Source organism: Pleurodeles waltl, chromosome 9 (assembly GCF_031143425.1).
Source record: "Pleurodeles waltl isolate 20211129_DDA chromosome 9, aPleWal1.hap1.20221129, whole genome shotgun sequence".
Classification (NCBI taxonomy): Eukaryota; Metazoa; Chordata; class Amphibia; order Caudata; family Salamandridae; genus Pleurodeles; species Pleurodeles waltl.
In genome coordinates, this window is record NC_090448.1 from 272,548,857 (window position 1) to 272,566,556 (window position 17,700).

General features: G+C 44.4%; 1 protein-coding gene across 2 annotated transcripts in view; it reads left to right on the plus strand.

Annotated features, from left to right (window-relative positions):
- ATRIP (ATR interacting protein) overlaps positions 1–17,700 on the plus strand; it is a 266,785-nt gene that overhangs the window by 227,275 nt on the left and 21,810 nt on the right. For both annotated transcript variants that reach the window (XM_069206686.1, XM_069206687.1), the window contains one exon: positions 1,537–1,786. In XM_069206686.1, coding sequence (XP_069062787.1) covers positions 1,537–1,786 — 250 coding nt within the window. The remainder of the gene's footprint in view (positions 1–1,536; positions 1,787–17,700) is intronic.

Below are 17,700 nucleotides of genomic sequence, written 5' to 3' on the forward strand. Positions count from 1 at the left end.
GTCCTGATTGATTATAGATGTGTAATATTTGTATATTCGTCTTTTTTTGTCATGCTTATGAATTACCATTCCATTTGCCTTCATGAACGACCATGTGTTCCTATCTTGTGACTCCAACGTCCTGAAAACCCTTACTAGCTCTGGGATGGTTATATTCAACAGTTTTTTTTCTATATTTCAGTGACATAGCGGTTTGGGCAGTAAGATCTTCCAGTAAAAACACTTTATTTAATAGGAATTTTCATGTTCCATAATTAGGCTGTCTTGTGTTCACCGATATTGTCTAAATGTGGCCAGGTGAAAGTTTAGCAGAAAACGTTTGATATTGTCCTTGGAGGCAGTCACAGCATCTGTGTGAGTGTTTGCAAATAGTCTTGAAATATCACTGTAAAATCCACATGGATGGTTTTGTTTGTAAACTTTGTAAAGATGTAATGGGAATTTGGCATCTTTGTGTACTTTACAGTTATTTCTAGCTCAACATGGATAGCGTTGTGCCAATCCTGTGCTTAAAAACTCTACTAGAAAAACAGACCTTTATGGTAAGCAGATTGAAAGTGTCACTGGTGTTGTAGGGTACTCAATATAAAATAGCTGCTCTCCACCTACATTTGGTAACTATCAAGAGTTCCCTGCTTCCTTTTTGCATAATTTATGCAGCACTCTAAGCCTGAACGGGTATTGCCTTTACTGTTATTACCTAGTATTTCATCAGCCTTCATTTAATTAAAATTATTATTTAGGTAAACTTTGTGGGATTGTATGCTTATATTGTTCTTCAGAATCCTATTGTAGTTTGATGTAATGCTCACCTTTGGCGCTTCATATTTCAATATGTTTAATTTTTGTGTATGCGGTTACTGTCTTAGGCCTTCTTACGAATATTACTTTCAGAATACATTTCTCAGCTCGCTTTTAAGGCAATTGTAATTGCAGTAGAATGAGTTAATGCTTTGAAAGCACTCTGCCCATGATGAGGGTTCTTGAGAATGATTAATGTCTCCAGAAATCAGAATATTGTATATAATGAGGTGTTAACCCTCAGGTTTTTGAGTTTTGTGTTTGGTGATCTAGTGGGCATTGTATCCTTATTATGTCTTTTGTCTGTTAGCACCATAGAACGGTAATGGTGGATTGGGAAATTTACCTTGATGTTAATGTGTGAATCAGTCTTAAGTTAGAAGTGTGTGGATGGGAGAAATAGGCATATTCTCTATCTTGGTATAAAATAGTCTCCTAAGGATCTATTTTTGATGAGTTAATGAACTTCTGTAAGAGCATAAACTGTGATGCTGAAGGGGCTACATTGATATTAAGCGAATTCATTTTGAGTCCATATAAAATCTCCTGGAGAATAGCTTGTTTGGAAACATTATATCATGCTGTCACCTAATGCTTCTGTGGTCCATACAGTACATTTGAAGGGGGGAAATGAGGCTTGCATTAATTTAATTGTCCCTGGAATGTAACAGAAACATATCATCTTGCTTTATCCTGCTTTTAATGTTAAAAGTTTATTTTTTTCTTTTGGTGCAGGCTGTAAAGGCGCTTGTCATAATGCTACATCGGCAGTGGCTGAAAGTGAGAAGACCTGAAAACAGACATTGTGGATTTCAGAAAAAAGCAGTTCAGTTTTTACGTGACACTCTATTGCTGCTCCACAGCATCTCCCAAAAAGATAAAACTTTTAATGAACATTGCATGGAGGTTCTTCATCAGTATGACCAAGCAGTGCCTGGTATCCGAACAATCTTCCGGAAATTACCTGACCTAAAGGAGAGCGAAGGTAATTATTTATTTATTGCTGAACATAATGTGACTACATAACACGTTGCCTAACAACTGCTGTCTGAAAGAAGCCACTTACATGTACTAGTATCTTTCCAGTTTGGTATGTTTTCTTGATTCAGGCAGGTCTACCTAAACCGGTTATTACTTTCAACCATGGACTGGAGCATCGGAACATGATTAAAAGTGCTTGGGCTTCCCTTCTGGTTCAGGGGCAGGGATGAACAGCTAGTGTGTTTTCATCATTTCATGGATCTGACAGATCACAACATTGAGCTGGAGAGCAAGCTATGGTGGATAATACCCCACCTCCTCCCAGCAAAAGGGTGTGTGGGTGCTTCCTAGGGTAATGTATGTTGCACACCATAAACCCTAGGTAGTAGCTAGTGTGAATGGGTAGACTTCTTGCTTTGGACTGATGGCGGATGATTGCAGCTTCACTTCATTAAGCAGTGGTGGGGAAAACCGGGCGAATGGGCTTTGTTTCATGTTCTGAAGATGGGAATTCACATTATGGCTAGTAGAAAGGGATTGCAGTTGTGATGCTCACCCCCTTTAGGGATAGTGATTCTTGATTGTAATATACATATCCCAGTTTCCACAGTTCTTTAAGTTTAAATTGTTTCTGTTATAGTCACAGAACAGGGTAAATTCTATTCATCATAACCATAGTATGTAAATTACATCTCTTGTTTATGGCATAGCAAAGTTGCAACTTGAGTTTCCATTCCAACAATAAACCAGACCCTGTGGAAAACGTTCACATTTGTCTTCTATTGGCCTTGTGGGGCTTAAATTGAGAGGGACAACTTGAGAAGTAAACCTAGAAAAAAAATGGTCCTCCTAGGCTCAGGAGTAAACAGGTTCTCTCCTCCTATCTCCAACACTCATTCTTCCAATCGAGAACTCCTTGTTTGTTGATTGTCCTACTCCTCCCATCAATCAAGATGACCACTCATCCCAGTTTATGGATCAAATCTGTTTATTGGTATTTTCAGTTATAAACAACGCATATGCCACGCTTCAAAATAGAACCACTGCGTAAACATACAATATGCTCTATGCATAGCGATAAAAAAGGAACTAGATATAACATCAAACATAGATTCCCCACAGCTGGCATACCAGATCACATCAACATCTTGCACTCCCAGGACTTGTACCAGCGTAATCATGGCCCCGGGTATACGTAACCATTGCACTCCCGCTTCTCCTCCCTCAATTCAGCTTCAAAACCCTCAAGTAGGTTGGGCATGTCAGTTCCGTGAACTCCGTAGACAGTATTTTTAAGAATGGTTGCCACAGCTCTTATAGCTAAGGCCATCTGCCTACCTTTCATTGATTTCAAAGGGAAAGTGAGTGCGTTGGGAAGGCCGAGCAAGATGTACGCAGGAAATCTGGGGTTATGAGTATTGAAAGCCGAGTCAAAAATGTCTAATATATTCTCCCAGTACCGATGGAGCTTAGGGCAGTGCCATAAGAGATGGCCAAGCGATCCTGTCCCTCCACACCCTCTCCAGCACAGGTCTGACTTAACGGGATCCCAGGCATGGATCCTTGCTGGAGTATAGTACAAGTAGGATGCCACTTTATAAGCTGACTCTGTTCCTGCCGCATTATAAGCTGTGTGATGTGTCCTGTAAAAAATGCTCTCCCACTCCTCCTCGGAGAGCTATCTCTCCAGCTCCCTCTCCCATCTCAGCTGACCCTTAGTTTTGGGCGGTTGGACCCCCACCGCAGGAGAGCATAAAGCTCAGAGATCAATCGCTTATCATCCTTTTTCATTATAATCCATTTTTCAAATGGTGTTAAGGGCCTATCTATTAATGTTCTATTGGCCAGTAACAGAGCCCAATGTCGTATCTGATAATACATCATCCTGTCTGCCTCAGTTAAGCCATATGTCTCCTTCATCTTGTCAAAGGGGATCACTCCATGTTCATCAAAAAAACAACCAACCCTTTTACAACCCCCTTCATGCCATCGACGGAGTGCCTCGACTTGAAGGCCTGGACCAAAATCAGGATTCGCGGCCAGGGGGGGTCATTGGGGACGGAAAGGTCACTAGGCCCATTCGACTGCCCATGCGGTCCCACACCCTCATCGACACCTCCGTGACCGGGGACACGTACAACCCACGGGCTCTGTGACGGCGCTTAAGCCAAGGCTACTTCCATATATGTGAGCCAGCCACTGCCTGATCCATGAAACACCAATGCTTCTCAGAGGACGGATGGCTCCATTCTAATAGGAAACGCAATTGTGCCACCTGAAAGTATCTCAGAAGGCAGGGGACAGCCAATCCCCCCTCCCGCTTAGGGCGATACATCACATGTCGTGATAGCCACGCCGCTTTCCCCTCCCATATAAATTTAAGGACCGCTGTTTGAAGGGTTGTTATTGTTCGTGGTGGGGGTTCCACCGGCAGTGCCTGAAACACGTACAATACGCGTGGCAAGATGGTCATCTTAACTGCCGCCACCCGACCCAACCAAGACCGTTTAAACCTCCCCCACCTCTCCAAATCTCGCTGCACCTCCCGCGTCAGTTTCATATAATTCAACGTCGCTGTACGGGCGACCGTGGAGCCTAACTCAACCCCCAAGTATGGGAGCTTTGAGGAGGGCCATATGAAGTGGAATCGGTCCCTCAAATCTTTCATGCTCAGCGCTGATAAACCTACTCATGGCCTGTGACTTTAGCATATTGATTCGGAAACCAGAGACCCTTCCAAATTCCTCAAGTACACTCATTAGCGCAGGCAGCGACGTCGCAGGATCCGCCAGAGTAAGAATCACATCATCCGCGTATAATGAGATGAGGTGCTTATCTCCCCCAAACTTCACGCCCGTGATCCTAGGGTCATCACGAAGCCGCTGAGCCATGGGTTCCATATACAATGCAAATAAGAGGGGCGAGAGGGGGCACCCCTGCCAGGTTCCTCTTTGAACCGAGAATGGCAACAAGAGCGTCCCATTAACCCGCACCGCCGCCCGGGGCGCTCGGTAGATACATCGGATCCAGGCCATGAAACCGGGGCCCAACCCGAAGCGCTCTAGCACCTTAAATAGGTATGGCCAATGAACCCTATCAAACGCCTTTTCAGCATCAATAGAGAGAAATAGCGCCTCCCTTTGAGAGCGATCAGTTTTATCCAATAGATGGAGCAGTCGTTTGGTGTTATCGCTACACTGTCTATGCGGTATAAATCCCGCTTGATCAGGGTCGACCAAGCCTGGCATATAATAATTTAGACGGTGCGGCAGTATGCCAGTAAACAGTTTGGCATCGATATTCAGGAGCAAGATCGGCCTGTATGAGGCGCAGTCCTCGGGGTCCTTCCCTGGCTTCGGAATTACCACAATAGTGGCATCAAGCATGCTAGGCGTGAGAGCCCCCGTGAGTCGAAAGGAATTAAAAAGTCGCACTAAAACGGGTACAAGTTCCATGCAGAAGGTCTTATTAAAAAAGGGCAGAGAAGCCATCTGGCCCAGGTGACTTCCCGGCCTGCAAGCGCGGGATAGCTGATATAACCTCTTCCGCCCTTATAGGTTGCTCTAAAGAAGCCGCGTCCCTCTCAGACAAAGGCGTAATTGCTATACCTTCTAGAAAGGCCTCCGGTGTTGAATTACCGGGCTCCTCAGCCTGATATAATGCCTGATAAAGCTCCGCAAAGGCCTCCGCTATTTGGTCACTTGTACGTGCTTCCGTTCCCGAGGAAGAGCGAACCATTTGTATCATTGACGCCGTTCGCTGCGCTCGCAACCTGTGCGCTAGCAGCTTCCCACACTTATTACTTCCCATATAATACTTGTGTTTGAGGCGCGCCACCGCATATTCTGCCCTATCCCAGTCCAGCCCTCTCAACTGTTTCCTTACTTTCTCAAGCTTGCGCCAAACTCTTGGTGCTCCGGTGCGTTTATGTGAACGCTCTAGCTCCTGTTCCATATCCGCTCTAAGTAGTCTCCTTGCCTTGTTGTCCCTAGCTGAGAGCGACATCACTTCCCCCCTCACTACAGCCTTCAGTGCCTCCTACAGCGTCGCCGTGCTAGTGGTCCCGTCGTCATTACGCCCGAGGTAGTCTATTATGGCCTTGCGGATCGCCTGTACTGTTACATCGCTCTGAAGCATTGAGTCCCTAAACCGCCACCCCGAAGCGCTCACTCGCTCCATATTCGTGTGGGCCACCACAGTAACCGGGGCGTGGTCCGACAGGGTTCGAGGCTCAGAGTCCCTGATCCGGGAAAGAAACTCCTGCGAGGCCAAGAAAAGGTCTAGCCGAGCATATGTCTTAGTCGCTGCCGAGTAAAAGGAGTAATCTCTTAACGTGGGGTGAGCCCTACGCCACACATCCACCAGGCCACACTCACTCAGCCAGTGACGACCAGCCTCCGTTTTTGACCCTGTCTGCCCCCACCTGTGACCTGAACAGTCCAAACCCCGTCCATCACCAAATTGAAATCGCCCCCAACCAGAATAGCGCCATCCGGGGACTGCAACAGTGGGGTCAAAGCTCGTTTTAAGAAGGCTTCCTGCTGGGAGTTAGGCGCGTACAGAGAAGCAATAGTGAAGGAAAAAAAACCCAGTCTCAATCGCATAGTCAGAAGCCTCCCTTGCACCTCATGCAATTTGGAGACCACTTCCCCCGGGAATGAGTACGCTAGTAGTATTGCCACCCCTGCGCGCTTTGATGTTGCAGAGGACCAAAACTGCCTAGAGAACCACCTAGAGCGCATACGATAAGTTTCTTTTGGGACGATATGTGTCTCCTGTAGCAAGCATATAGCGACTCCCTGACCTCTCTAGGGTGGACAGAGCGGCCAACCTCTTGGTAGGGTTATTGAGCCCACGGACATTTAAAATTGTACATTTAATAATCATATGCTAAGCTAAGGGCCGCAGGCAGAGAGGAAGAGAACTTGCAAGAAGAAAACCCCCATGCCAAAGTCTATCCCACCTATAGCCACAAGCCTTGGGAATATCTCCACTTAAGTGCCAACCCCGCCGGGAAACCCAACAACCTTCAACCAATACGCACAACAGGTGCACAAAACATAAGAGTCCTCGCACATCCGTCCTCACAAGGAAAAGTCTCCAGAGGGCAGTATAACCAGCCATGTTCGGTGATCCACGTCCATTGCCCCCGCCGCCCCGACCCTCTCCAACGGCCGACATACTGTTTGCTGCAAGGCCAACCGCCAACCAGGACGCCCCCGAGCACTCTTCTCTACGCTGAGGTTCCAGCCGCCACACTACTCAAAGCAGATTCCCTCTCTGATCTTCGCTCCGAGGCTGTTGGGCGCTGCAGCTTCTGCCTTTTCTCCTTTCGCCGCCAGTGTGGGTCCCCCCCCCCCCCGCCAAGGCCGCCCCCTCGGTCGCCACCTGGCATATATCCTCCAGACCCAGGATCTGAGCCGCCTCCAAGACAGATGTCACCTGCCGAAGCTGCTCCTCCCAGCGAAAGACCTGGTGGAATGGATGACCCCAAAAGTAAGACACATTGTGCGCCCGCAAGTGTTCCGTGATCGGTCTAAATTCTCTCCTCCTTTGCAAAGTACGCACAGAGAGGTCATGGAATAGTCGAAGTTAATGTCCTCTAAAGAGTACCTTCTGAAGGTTGCGGGCTCGCTGCAGAATCCGTTCTTTAAGGACAAAGTTGTGGAGACAAGCTAGAATGTCCGGCGGGCGATCTCCGGGGCCACCAGCACGGCTGACTCGATGCACTCTATCCAGGACTATCTCTTGCATCTCTTCCGGGCCAAGTAGAGAGTGAAATAGGCCCCTCACATAGTCCCCAATGTCCTCCTTCTCCACCCCCACCGGGGCCCCCCTGATGCGGATGTTTTGTCTCCTCAAGCGATTTTCCAAATCCTCAACTGCTACCTGGAGATGATCCTGCTGCTCATGGAGACAGACAACCTCCTGCTGCAGGCCCGCTACTTCTTCGCCACGAGGACTCTCACCATCCTACAATTGCGAGACACGCTCTACCAAGGAGGTCACCTCTCCTCGCAGATCCTTCATCTCCTGGGATATGTCCCGTCGCAACTCCTGTATATCGCAACGGAGCGAATCAAACAGGGAGGTCAAAAAGCCCTTCGTGACCCGTGAACCTCCATCCGAATCCGTGTCCAGTCGACCCTCAAGAGGTCTTGTCACCGGTGAGTCCTCGGCCATGCCACCCAATGTCAGACGGGCCCCTGCCAGCATCTCCTTCACTGACCGCTCTCGCTTAGACTTAGACGTCGCCATAGTTCACAGGCCCAATCGCAATTCGCCGGGTCAGCTCCCGAGGCATCTTCAACAACTCCACCGGTAACAGAGCGTTCTGAATTGCCACGTCAAATTCTGTGCCTGGGCCCGCACCCAGTAACCCCCTCCTGCGGCACGTTACATTTACAGCTTCTGCCTTCTTATGCCTGCCCTGCACTCTCTGGCAATCATGGGAGCGTCACCGGATCGGGGCCAGTGTCCGGATCCAGCACCCGGCGGTCCTCTGCTGCGGTGTTCCAATTTTGTGGCTTCTACCTGGGCCCACACTTAATTGCTGTCTTGGAGGGTGCGGAGCGACCCAGTGGCGCAAACAGGAAACAGGAAGCCGCGCGGCGCGACCAAAGTCTTCAGGGGGCAAATCGCAGCCCTCGGAGGCGTCCGTATCTTCCGGGGGGGGGGGCTCAGAGGTGACCCCCACAGCAGGCCAGGCATCTATTTACAGGGCCAGGGCGGCGAAGCTCGGACATGCACGTCCTAGCACGCCGCCATCTTGGCCACGCCACCCCACTCATCACAGTTTACTAGAGTCAAATGACAAGTTCTCCAACAGCTCCCTGGCCACGGCCACATACAAGAAAATATACTTTTTTCAAGCCAGCTCAGTCCTCAGTCGCACTAGACAACCCATTGAAGTTGTGATTCCTTTCTCTGCCAGGCTTTGTTTCACCTCCATTAACCCCCTTTTTCTGGCCAAGGTGTATGAAAGGAGGCTCTCACTGAAGACAACACAGAAATTGTCCTTTGATGCTGATGCCAGGTAGTCACCTGAACCCCCATCACTCTCAAGTATATATCATTTTGTTGATTGTCTAGGCCAGGCGTCTCCAACCTTTTCTGTAGTGAGTGCTACTTCTCATCAGTGAAAATCATCGAAGGCTAAACCACTTGTGCATTATCACAGGACACCCACACGGCCAGCTTCCTTGACTTTAAGCCTAATGTCCATAGAGGCGGATACTATGGTTTGAACAAAATACTTTTGACTAGGGGCATTATGACTGGGCTGCCTTGTGTCACAGAGAACGTGGTCTTGAGAATGTATGACATGTGCAAATGAATGGGATATATTTGTTTGGGTAACTAGGAGCCTTTGTAGTATGTACAGGAAGGACATACCTTTTCGTCGTATATGTCACAGTTGCATGTATAACGCAAACATACAACTGTTTTTTTAAATGGGAGAAATTTAAAGTACCAATATGTTCATAATGTGGAACATCTTTCTGCACTTTAAATGTCTCCTAAATCAATGACCATATTTTTTTAGTTATAAATACGGCACGTTGTTCTACTGTCTACATGGAGCAAGAGACCCGCTGTTTGTAAATGCAACACTTTGGGTGGGGGGGGGATATAGAAAATTAACTTTTCATTTTAATTTATTCATAAGGTAACTTTTCATTTTCATTTTCTCTGATTTAAAAGCATTTAGAAACATAATTTCATTCTCACCTCCAGTATTGAATTGAGAAGGACTCTTATTTAAGAGTTGAATACCTCAGTGCCTCCGTTCTTTACTTCTGTGCCCTGAGTCATAAAGCTTACTCCAGCACTGCTCCTTATCAGGACCTGCTATCTGCAGTCAGATGATAGTAATGTAAAATAAACACAACCATCCCTTAACTTTAAAAGTTAAAATGTGATTCTGCTTATTTAAAAATGAACTCCAGGCTGTGAGTTACTCTGAAAGGGTTTGAGAACTGCTGGTAGCTCGCAATCGACTGGTTGAAGACACCTGGTCTAGGCACTCCAATTTAGTTTCAAGTGGGGAAATTGCTTTGATCATATAAGAGTGGAAATTGGATAGGCCTTTCACAGCACTGGATGTCTCTTGAAACTGTTCTTCTAGAACTGGTATTCTATTTTTTGCAGTGTCCTGTTCCCTTTCAACCCTGTTTGTCAAACCTTTCAATTTACCTTTTAAGGATTTCACAGTCTTCTGCATACTGGTTGATCTTTCCGCTGACTCATTTTGGTTGATAGAATGTAAGAGGGTCATTTATCCTGGCTAAAGGTCAACTTAAGCACCAAGTTCCACAGCCATTGTATTTTTACCTTTGTCCGAGTGGCCACCTCGTAATTTTAAATCTTTATTGCATTGTCTCCTGTCATCCTTCTTTGTTAGCAGAACTGATCTCTCTATAATATAATCAGCACCAAAGGCCACAGCTAGGCTACCAGGGTAATCTCTACATTTTCGTAAGCTCATATCCCACCTCACTACATGCTGCTTGCCACTTCATAAGAGTTTTGCTTATGCCCAATATTGCCACCTTACTCAGTGGATTCCTTTGCCCCCCCCCCACCCCACCCCTCCCCCTCCCCCTCCCCCCTGCCCTCTTGTCTAGTGATCTGGGATGGTTTCACCCAGGCCATCAGGTATTTTACTTCCTGCAACCTCCAATACAGGGTTGCCACAGCTGACCTTCTCTCATCCATCTGCTCTGAGGTGCCACTGTTATTCCCGGACAGGTAGCCCAGGACATGGATCTCTTCAGTTCAGCTTCCAGAGCTGGTCAGTTTCAGCCACAATGCTATCAGCTGCTCTTCACACATTCATGTTCAGGCTCCAACAGTTAGAGGCTCAGGAGCAACACTGGTGACCCGTAGATTGTGGATGTTGCCAGGAGAAATCAGATGACATCACCCTGCTCACCCGCCAACCCTGCACCTACCACAATTCTTTATAGTAATTAAAAGAAAAAAAGCACATACTATCGAGAGCATCTGCTGGAGAGAGAACAGATTCAGAGAACAGAGCATCTTTTAGTAGAGTAAATGATGGAATAGTGCTCAAGGCGTAACTGCGTATTTGATGGGTAAGAGTACAAGATTGAAGATGAGAGGATACACAAGGGATTGAGTGGGAGTTAAAGAAGAGACATCAGGGTATAAAGGTGTATGTTGGGAGAGCATATAAGTGTAGAGGGCACGGTTGGAAACATCACATCAGATGGGGAGAGCACAAGATGGAAAGTTAAAGGATCAAAAAGATTAAACTAATGCAGGGTGAGAGATCAAGTACTAACAGCATAGTTTTTTTTAGTTCAGGGTCTCCCAACAGGTCAATCAAAGCTTAACAGTAACTCTCAGGCTACCTCTGTTTAGCTTGAACATGATATTACCTGTCAACTGGTTTGACGATATTCAACTGCCACAATGCTAAGGCAGCACTGTAAAAAAAACAGTGCACCACTTACTTTTGTGGAGCACGGGAAGCTGAAAATGCAGGACTATGTAGTCCACACTGTTCTGGGAAAAAAAAATCTTTCCTTTCCATTCCTCTTTCGCTGCTTTCCTCTTTTACTCCTCTTGTATCTTTCTATGTTTTGAAATTTACTCCTTTTTAAACTACTTCCTTTCACTTTCTCCAATTTTTAGGTTTTTTTTTTCTGCCCACTTTCTCTTCTTTCTTCTTTTATTCTCATCTTCTTTCCTAATGTGTCTTCTTTGTCTCCTTTCATTTTTCTTCCTGTCTTTTTCAATGTTTTGCTGTCTTACTTTCATTTATTTCTTTCCTTCTCTCCTTTCTTCTGCTTCCCTCGTTTCTTCTTCTTTCCCTTTATTTGGTACTCTTTTTTTTTTCCTACCTTCTTTCATTCCATCCTGGCATCTTTCCATGCCCACCATTCCTTATTTTTCTCTTTTCCTTTCTTTCTTGCTCTACTTTCTTCTACCTTTCCTTCTCATCCTGTGCTCTCCTTTCCTCTGTCCTTCACTTGTTTCTTTCTGACATGTTATTTTCTTGTTTCAGTCTTATCTTTTTCATTTTTCTGTCTTCCTCTCCATTCACTTCTTCCTGTTTCATTTATTTTACTCTTTTTTGCATTTCTCCTTTATTGGCTCTTTTTTATTTAACTTGTGCTTCTTTTTTCTTCCTTTCTTTTCCTTTTTTTTTAATTCTTGTGCTTTCTCTTGTCTTATCTCATATCCCCTTTTTGTTTCTCTTGTCCTCTTCTTTCTTTCTATCCTTTTTTTGTCTTCCTTGTCCTTCCCTCTCTTTTGCTTTCTTCATGTTCCTTTCTTATTCCCTTCCTTTCACTCACATTCACTTCCCTTTCTTATTGCTTTTCTTCTTTGAGTCCTTTTTCTCTTTCACTGGCTTTTTTCATCGCATTTCTCTCCTCCTCCTCTTAATTTCTTTCTTTGTCTCTTGCTTCCTTCCTCTCCTCCTTTTATTTACTCATATTTCCTTTTTGTCCTCTACTTCCTTTTCTCATTTATATCTCCCCTTCCGTTCTCTTCCATTCATTGTTGCTTTATTTCTGTCTTTCTTCTGTTTTTTTTCCCCCTTTTTTTAGAGTGGCTAGTTTCTTAAAGATGTCTCTGTTCATACGTCCATTTTATTGTCTGACTGTGCCAGTCATTGCTGGGATATGTTTACTTGTAGATAGCTATGAAGTCTGCATGGGCCTCACAGAGGCCTATTATTGCTAATGGTCCTTCGTGCCCTAACTCTCAAAATGTGTAGTGTCATCTTATGTAGTGCACAATTATGAGGGCATAAGTACTGCCACCTCTCAGTGTGATCAATGAACAAGGGACTACAAGTAAGCATTTGCTATATAGCTCTTCTGGCATTGCTACTGTATGCTCACTGGAGCAGGACTTGGGATACTCTAGGGCAGGTGTCTCCAGCCCATCGATTGCGAGCTACCAGCAGCTCTCAGACCCTCTCAGAGTATCTCACAGCCTGGAGTTCATTTTTAAATAAGCATAAGGTTCCATTTTTCCTTTTAAAGATAAGGGAAGGATGTGTTTTATTTTACATTATCATCTCACTGCAGGTAGCAGGGCCTGGTAAGGAGCAGTGCTGGAATAAGATTTATGACCCAGGGCACAGAAGTGAAGAAGTGAGGTATTTAACTCTTAAAGAAAAGTCATTGTCAACTCAATATTGGAGGTGAGGACGAAATTATGTTTCTCAATGCTTTTAAATCAGAGAAAATTTAAATGAAAAGTTAACTTATGTTTAAATTAACTTTTCATTTTAATTTTCTAATTTTTTCCCCCAAAGTGTTGCATTTTTAAACGGCAGGCCTCTTGTTCCCTGTAGACAATAGAGCACTATGCCATATTTATAACTACAAAAAATACGGTGATTTTTTTTAACTGGGAGAAATTTAAAGTGCAGAAAGATGTTCCACATTATGAACATGTTTGCACTTTAAATTTCTCCCATTTAAAAAAAACTTATGTTTGTGTCATACATGCAACTGAGACACATACAGGGAAAGGTATGTCGTGTGCCACAAGGACATATTACACAGGCTCTCAGAAACCCATACAAATATATAACATTAATTTACACGCATGTTCATATATCCCCAAAGACCACGCTCTCTGTGACACAAGGCAGTCCTGTCATAGTGTCCTTAGTTAAAGTATTGTGTTCAAACCATAGTATCTGCCTCTATATATATTAGGTTTAAAGTCAAGGAAGCTGGCCGTGAGGGTGTCCTGTAATAATGCACAAGTTGTTTAGCCTTCGGTAGTTCACGATGATTTTCATTGATCAGGTTGGGGACCCTGCTCTAGGTGCAGTGTTTGTTACTTGGACTTTATGTACCGTTATCTAACGCTCACAGACTGTAGCTCATGATGCTTTTCAGTGACCATAAGTAGCTCTCACTACAAACAAGGTTGGAGACCTCTGGTTTAACGCTACAATAAATAGGTGAAGGTGTGCTTGAACAGAATGTGACACGTAACCACACAATGATGGCTGCAAGCACAAACTGGGCCCAAGTGACCATAGAATGGTTAAAAGCCCAGATTGCTGAATGAGAACAAATAGCATTTAAGAACACATAAGTAGGCACATTTTGGAAGATGGCACAGGGAGAAATTAAAAAAACAGGATAAGAGGGCAGAGAATGGATGATGAGAGAGAAGTGAATCGAAGAGCACAGTGGACGTGAGAACAAAGAAATCACTATCCTAGCAGAGAATCTGGGAGCTTAGATAATATAGCATACGATGAGAACGCACAGTGTAAGAAAAAAAGAAAAAGAAAGAAGTGAAATGCATAAGATGGGAAGGCTACGTGTGTAGTACTAGATGAAGGAGAAGTGCTCAGCACAGCCCTTGACAGAAAATCTCTGGAAGAGGATAAAGTGATGAGAGAAAACAAGAAGAACAAGCTGGTATGTGAGAGACTATGGAAGAGCAGAAAGTGAGCAAGAGCACAAAGAATAGGGGAGATGAATGGGAGCGTGTAAGCTGAAAGGGTGAACTAGGGATGGGAGAGCACATTATGTGAAAGCACCAAGGTAGCGGAATCAGTGTGATGGGCTGTAAAACAAATCACGGAAGAAGATGACATACGAGACTATTGGCTGAGAAGACAACTGGCTAAGCAAACTTATAATGAGAGAGCTTATGATAGAATGAGACTGTAGGAAAGGCTCTGAGCACATAGCACGGAAGAACACTACAGAATAAGTACGAACACAGAGTGGTTCAGACTAGTGGGGGTAAAAAGCACATGACTTGGAAACAGACTGACCAACTGCAAGATGGGGCAGCACACATGTTGGGAGGTACCTCAGGACTGGGAAGCACACATGGGGGATGCAGCTAGAGAATGAAAGATCATATGAAAGATCATATGGAAATACCCAAAATGGGAGATTGCAGGATTTGAGTTATAATATGGGGCATTTTAGGATTGGTGTGGACATTGGTTGGCAATGCATAGGTAGGGGAAGCAAAAGGGCAATAATGATGACAAAATGGAACCGAATTAAGTGTAAAGCAGAGAATGCAGGGATTTTGGTTGGAAGGGAACATGAAGTGGGTGAGCACAAAATAGAATACGGGGTGAGAGAGTACAAGATAAAAGAGCCTAATATGAGGTTCAAGGAGTGGTGTAATGGAGCAAATAATGGTGGAGTACAAAAAGAGAAGAGCACAGAAATTACAAAAACAAACTGGAAGATGGCAGAAGATAAGAACACAGAATTTTACAGCATGAATCCTTTTTTGGATTCACATGCCTTGAATTATTCTGTCATCTAGTGGTTGGGTCCAGAATTGCCCTTCTATTTTAGGTCGAGCGCAAGTACTTTGACCTGTTGTAAGTATTAAGAGTATTAAGGGCTTTTAAACATGCCCATCACGTTTTCATTTGTTCATTGGCTTGCCTTTCAAAAATCACTTGAAGTCATTGGTATTGCTTTACGTTTTTCCCTCCAGGAGGCTGTTTTTGTCATGCCTTACAGACTGCCCCTGTTACATGGATTATTGCACGATTGCGATATACTTCAGCATGGGCGATCTATTTTTTTGTGTCTCCCCTTGGTGCTGCATGGCCATGGCGCTCACAACACGAACAGGCACAACAGCGTGAACTCGATCGGCGGTTTTGAAGCACTGGTCACATTCTTCACAGTTACCTAATTAGAGTAATTTCTTGTGGCTCTCCCCTTAAAACACTTGAAATTGGTAAATACTTCACATAAAACAGACATCCTCAAAGCGAAAGCAGCTTTCCTGCCACAGCGAGATAGCCGATACTACAATATTCACTGCCTTCAGGAAAACCCGACCTTTAACGCTTTGCAAGCATTCCTTTTCACAATATGTTTCCCCATAACTCAGCCTGTGGTGGTCCTAGGACAATGTGACCACCAACAAAACGTTCAGCAAGACACACTCTTTCTATCTATGTCATCTTCCAGGATAGCGGATACTACAATATTCACAGCCCTCTGGAAAACCCAACCTATAAGGCTCTGCAAGCATTATTTTTCACAATATTTTGCCCATAACTCAGCCTGTGGAGGTCCTAGGACAATGTGACGACCACCAAAACGTTCAGCACGACACACTATTTCTCTCTAGGTTATCTTTGAGTCCCCACACTGTTAGTGGGGACCCCAAAATAATAACCCCGCCCACCATTCAGTGCGTTTCTAAGCATTCTCATGGCTGGAACTTTTGTATTCCAGCTGGGAATAGCTTGTGTTTTAACGGCCTTGTTTGTAATATCATTGCAAAAGGCTTGTTACCCCTGAAAATATGAAATGCGCTATGCCTTCTAGGAGCTATGTATATGCTTATTCTGTATTATTTATTATCACTTTCTTTTTGTATTTATTGCCATTTTCTTTGTGTGGTTATGCCCTCTAGGGGCTAACTATATAGTTACATGACAATGTCGCTTACAAATGCTATTTTTATTGTGGTGTCCTCTAGGGGCTGTTCTAAGCATTACAGTCATATCAACATATTAAAAACAGGGCATTACTTTTGCAAAATATATTTGCTTATAACTCCGCCTGTGGTGGCCCTAGGACAATGGGACCACCTTCAAAGCACTTGCCACAATGCACTCTTTCTGTCTGCATCATCTTTGGGTCCCCACAATGTGTCAGTGGGTACTGGAAAATAACCCTTCCCACCATTCAATGTCTTAAGTTTTCTCATGACTATAACTTTTGTTTTATAGCTAGAAGTTTTGTTTTGAAGGCCTTGTTTGTAATAATATTGCAGTAGGCCTGCTAGCCCTACAACCCCCTCCTCCACAGCAGGTTAAGTATATAGTTGCACTGCATTACTTTCTCCTGTTTTTTTCACTGGGTTATGCCCTCTACGGGCTAACAACGTGGTTACATGACCAAGTTTCTTACAAATAATATTTTTGTTATTGTGCTCTCTAGGGGCTGTTTTGAGCATTACAGTCTAATGCCAAACGCTTATTTCTGATAAAGGTTTAAATGATAATTGTATATGTTTTAGTAATCTCTCCTTATTACAATTATGACCATAATTCAGGCCAACTTAGCATCCTTATTACACTATGACTGTTTGAACACTCTTGATATTTTTGGGTGACCCTCCTAGTTTATTTCTCCTCTGTGGCTGTCTTGTGTCTTTTTTTTGTCAGAATTGTTAGCGAGCCAGCAGCTCTGATGGTAGGGTGGTGGAAGTGGTATTGTATTGTAGTGGCATGACAGATTTAAATTAGAATGCTGAATGGCAACATTTTCATTTTTTGCTGAAGATGGAGGATGAAGGTAAATGTAAATGTAAGTTATTTAGTTATATATAGGGCCACTGGAATTATATGCCAGGAAAAGACGAAATTATGAGGCAGGGTTGACCAGTTTATGTGGCAAGAAAAGTCCATTTATGAATTTACAATGCCAGTAGCTCTAACTCAAGCAAATGCAAGACCTATTGCATTGCAAATGTTTGTTGTTTTTGTGGGCATCATCAACCGCCATTTGGTGGTATGCCAGTCCCCTGCATGATGTCAGACAGCGTCTTATGTGCTCCTGTGCATGTTAGCCATCTTCAGATACTTTTTTACACCTTTTGGTCTGGAAGCGAAAAGGGAGCGCCAAAAGTTAACTAAAGTTTTTTTGAGGTTTGACAAGAAAATCTTTAAAGTCACTGAAAACCGAGAAGAGGACAATGAGAGTGGAGTGGATCCTTCCCGACCAATTTTACCCTGACGCAGGACATAGCTGGAACCAGCCATGTGCTCAGAGAATGAGGACAGTTAGGAGACATGGAAAATACCCCCTTTAAATTCTGTCCCAGCTGCTGTCTCGCACAAAGAGACCCCATGAAGTCTGCTGTAACCTCTGCCTTCTCTCGTAGGGGATTTCCATGTATAGTCATAAGCACTGA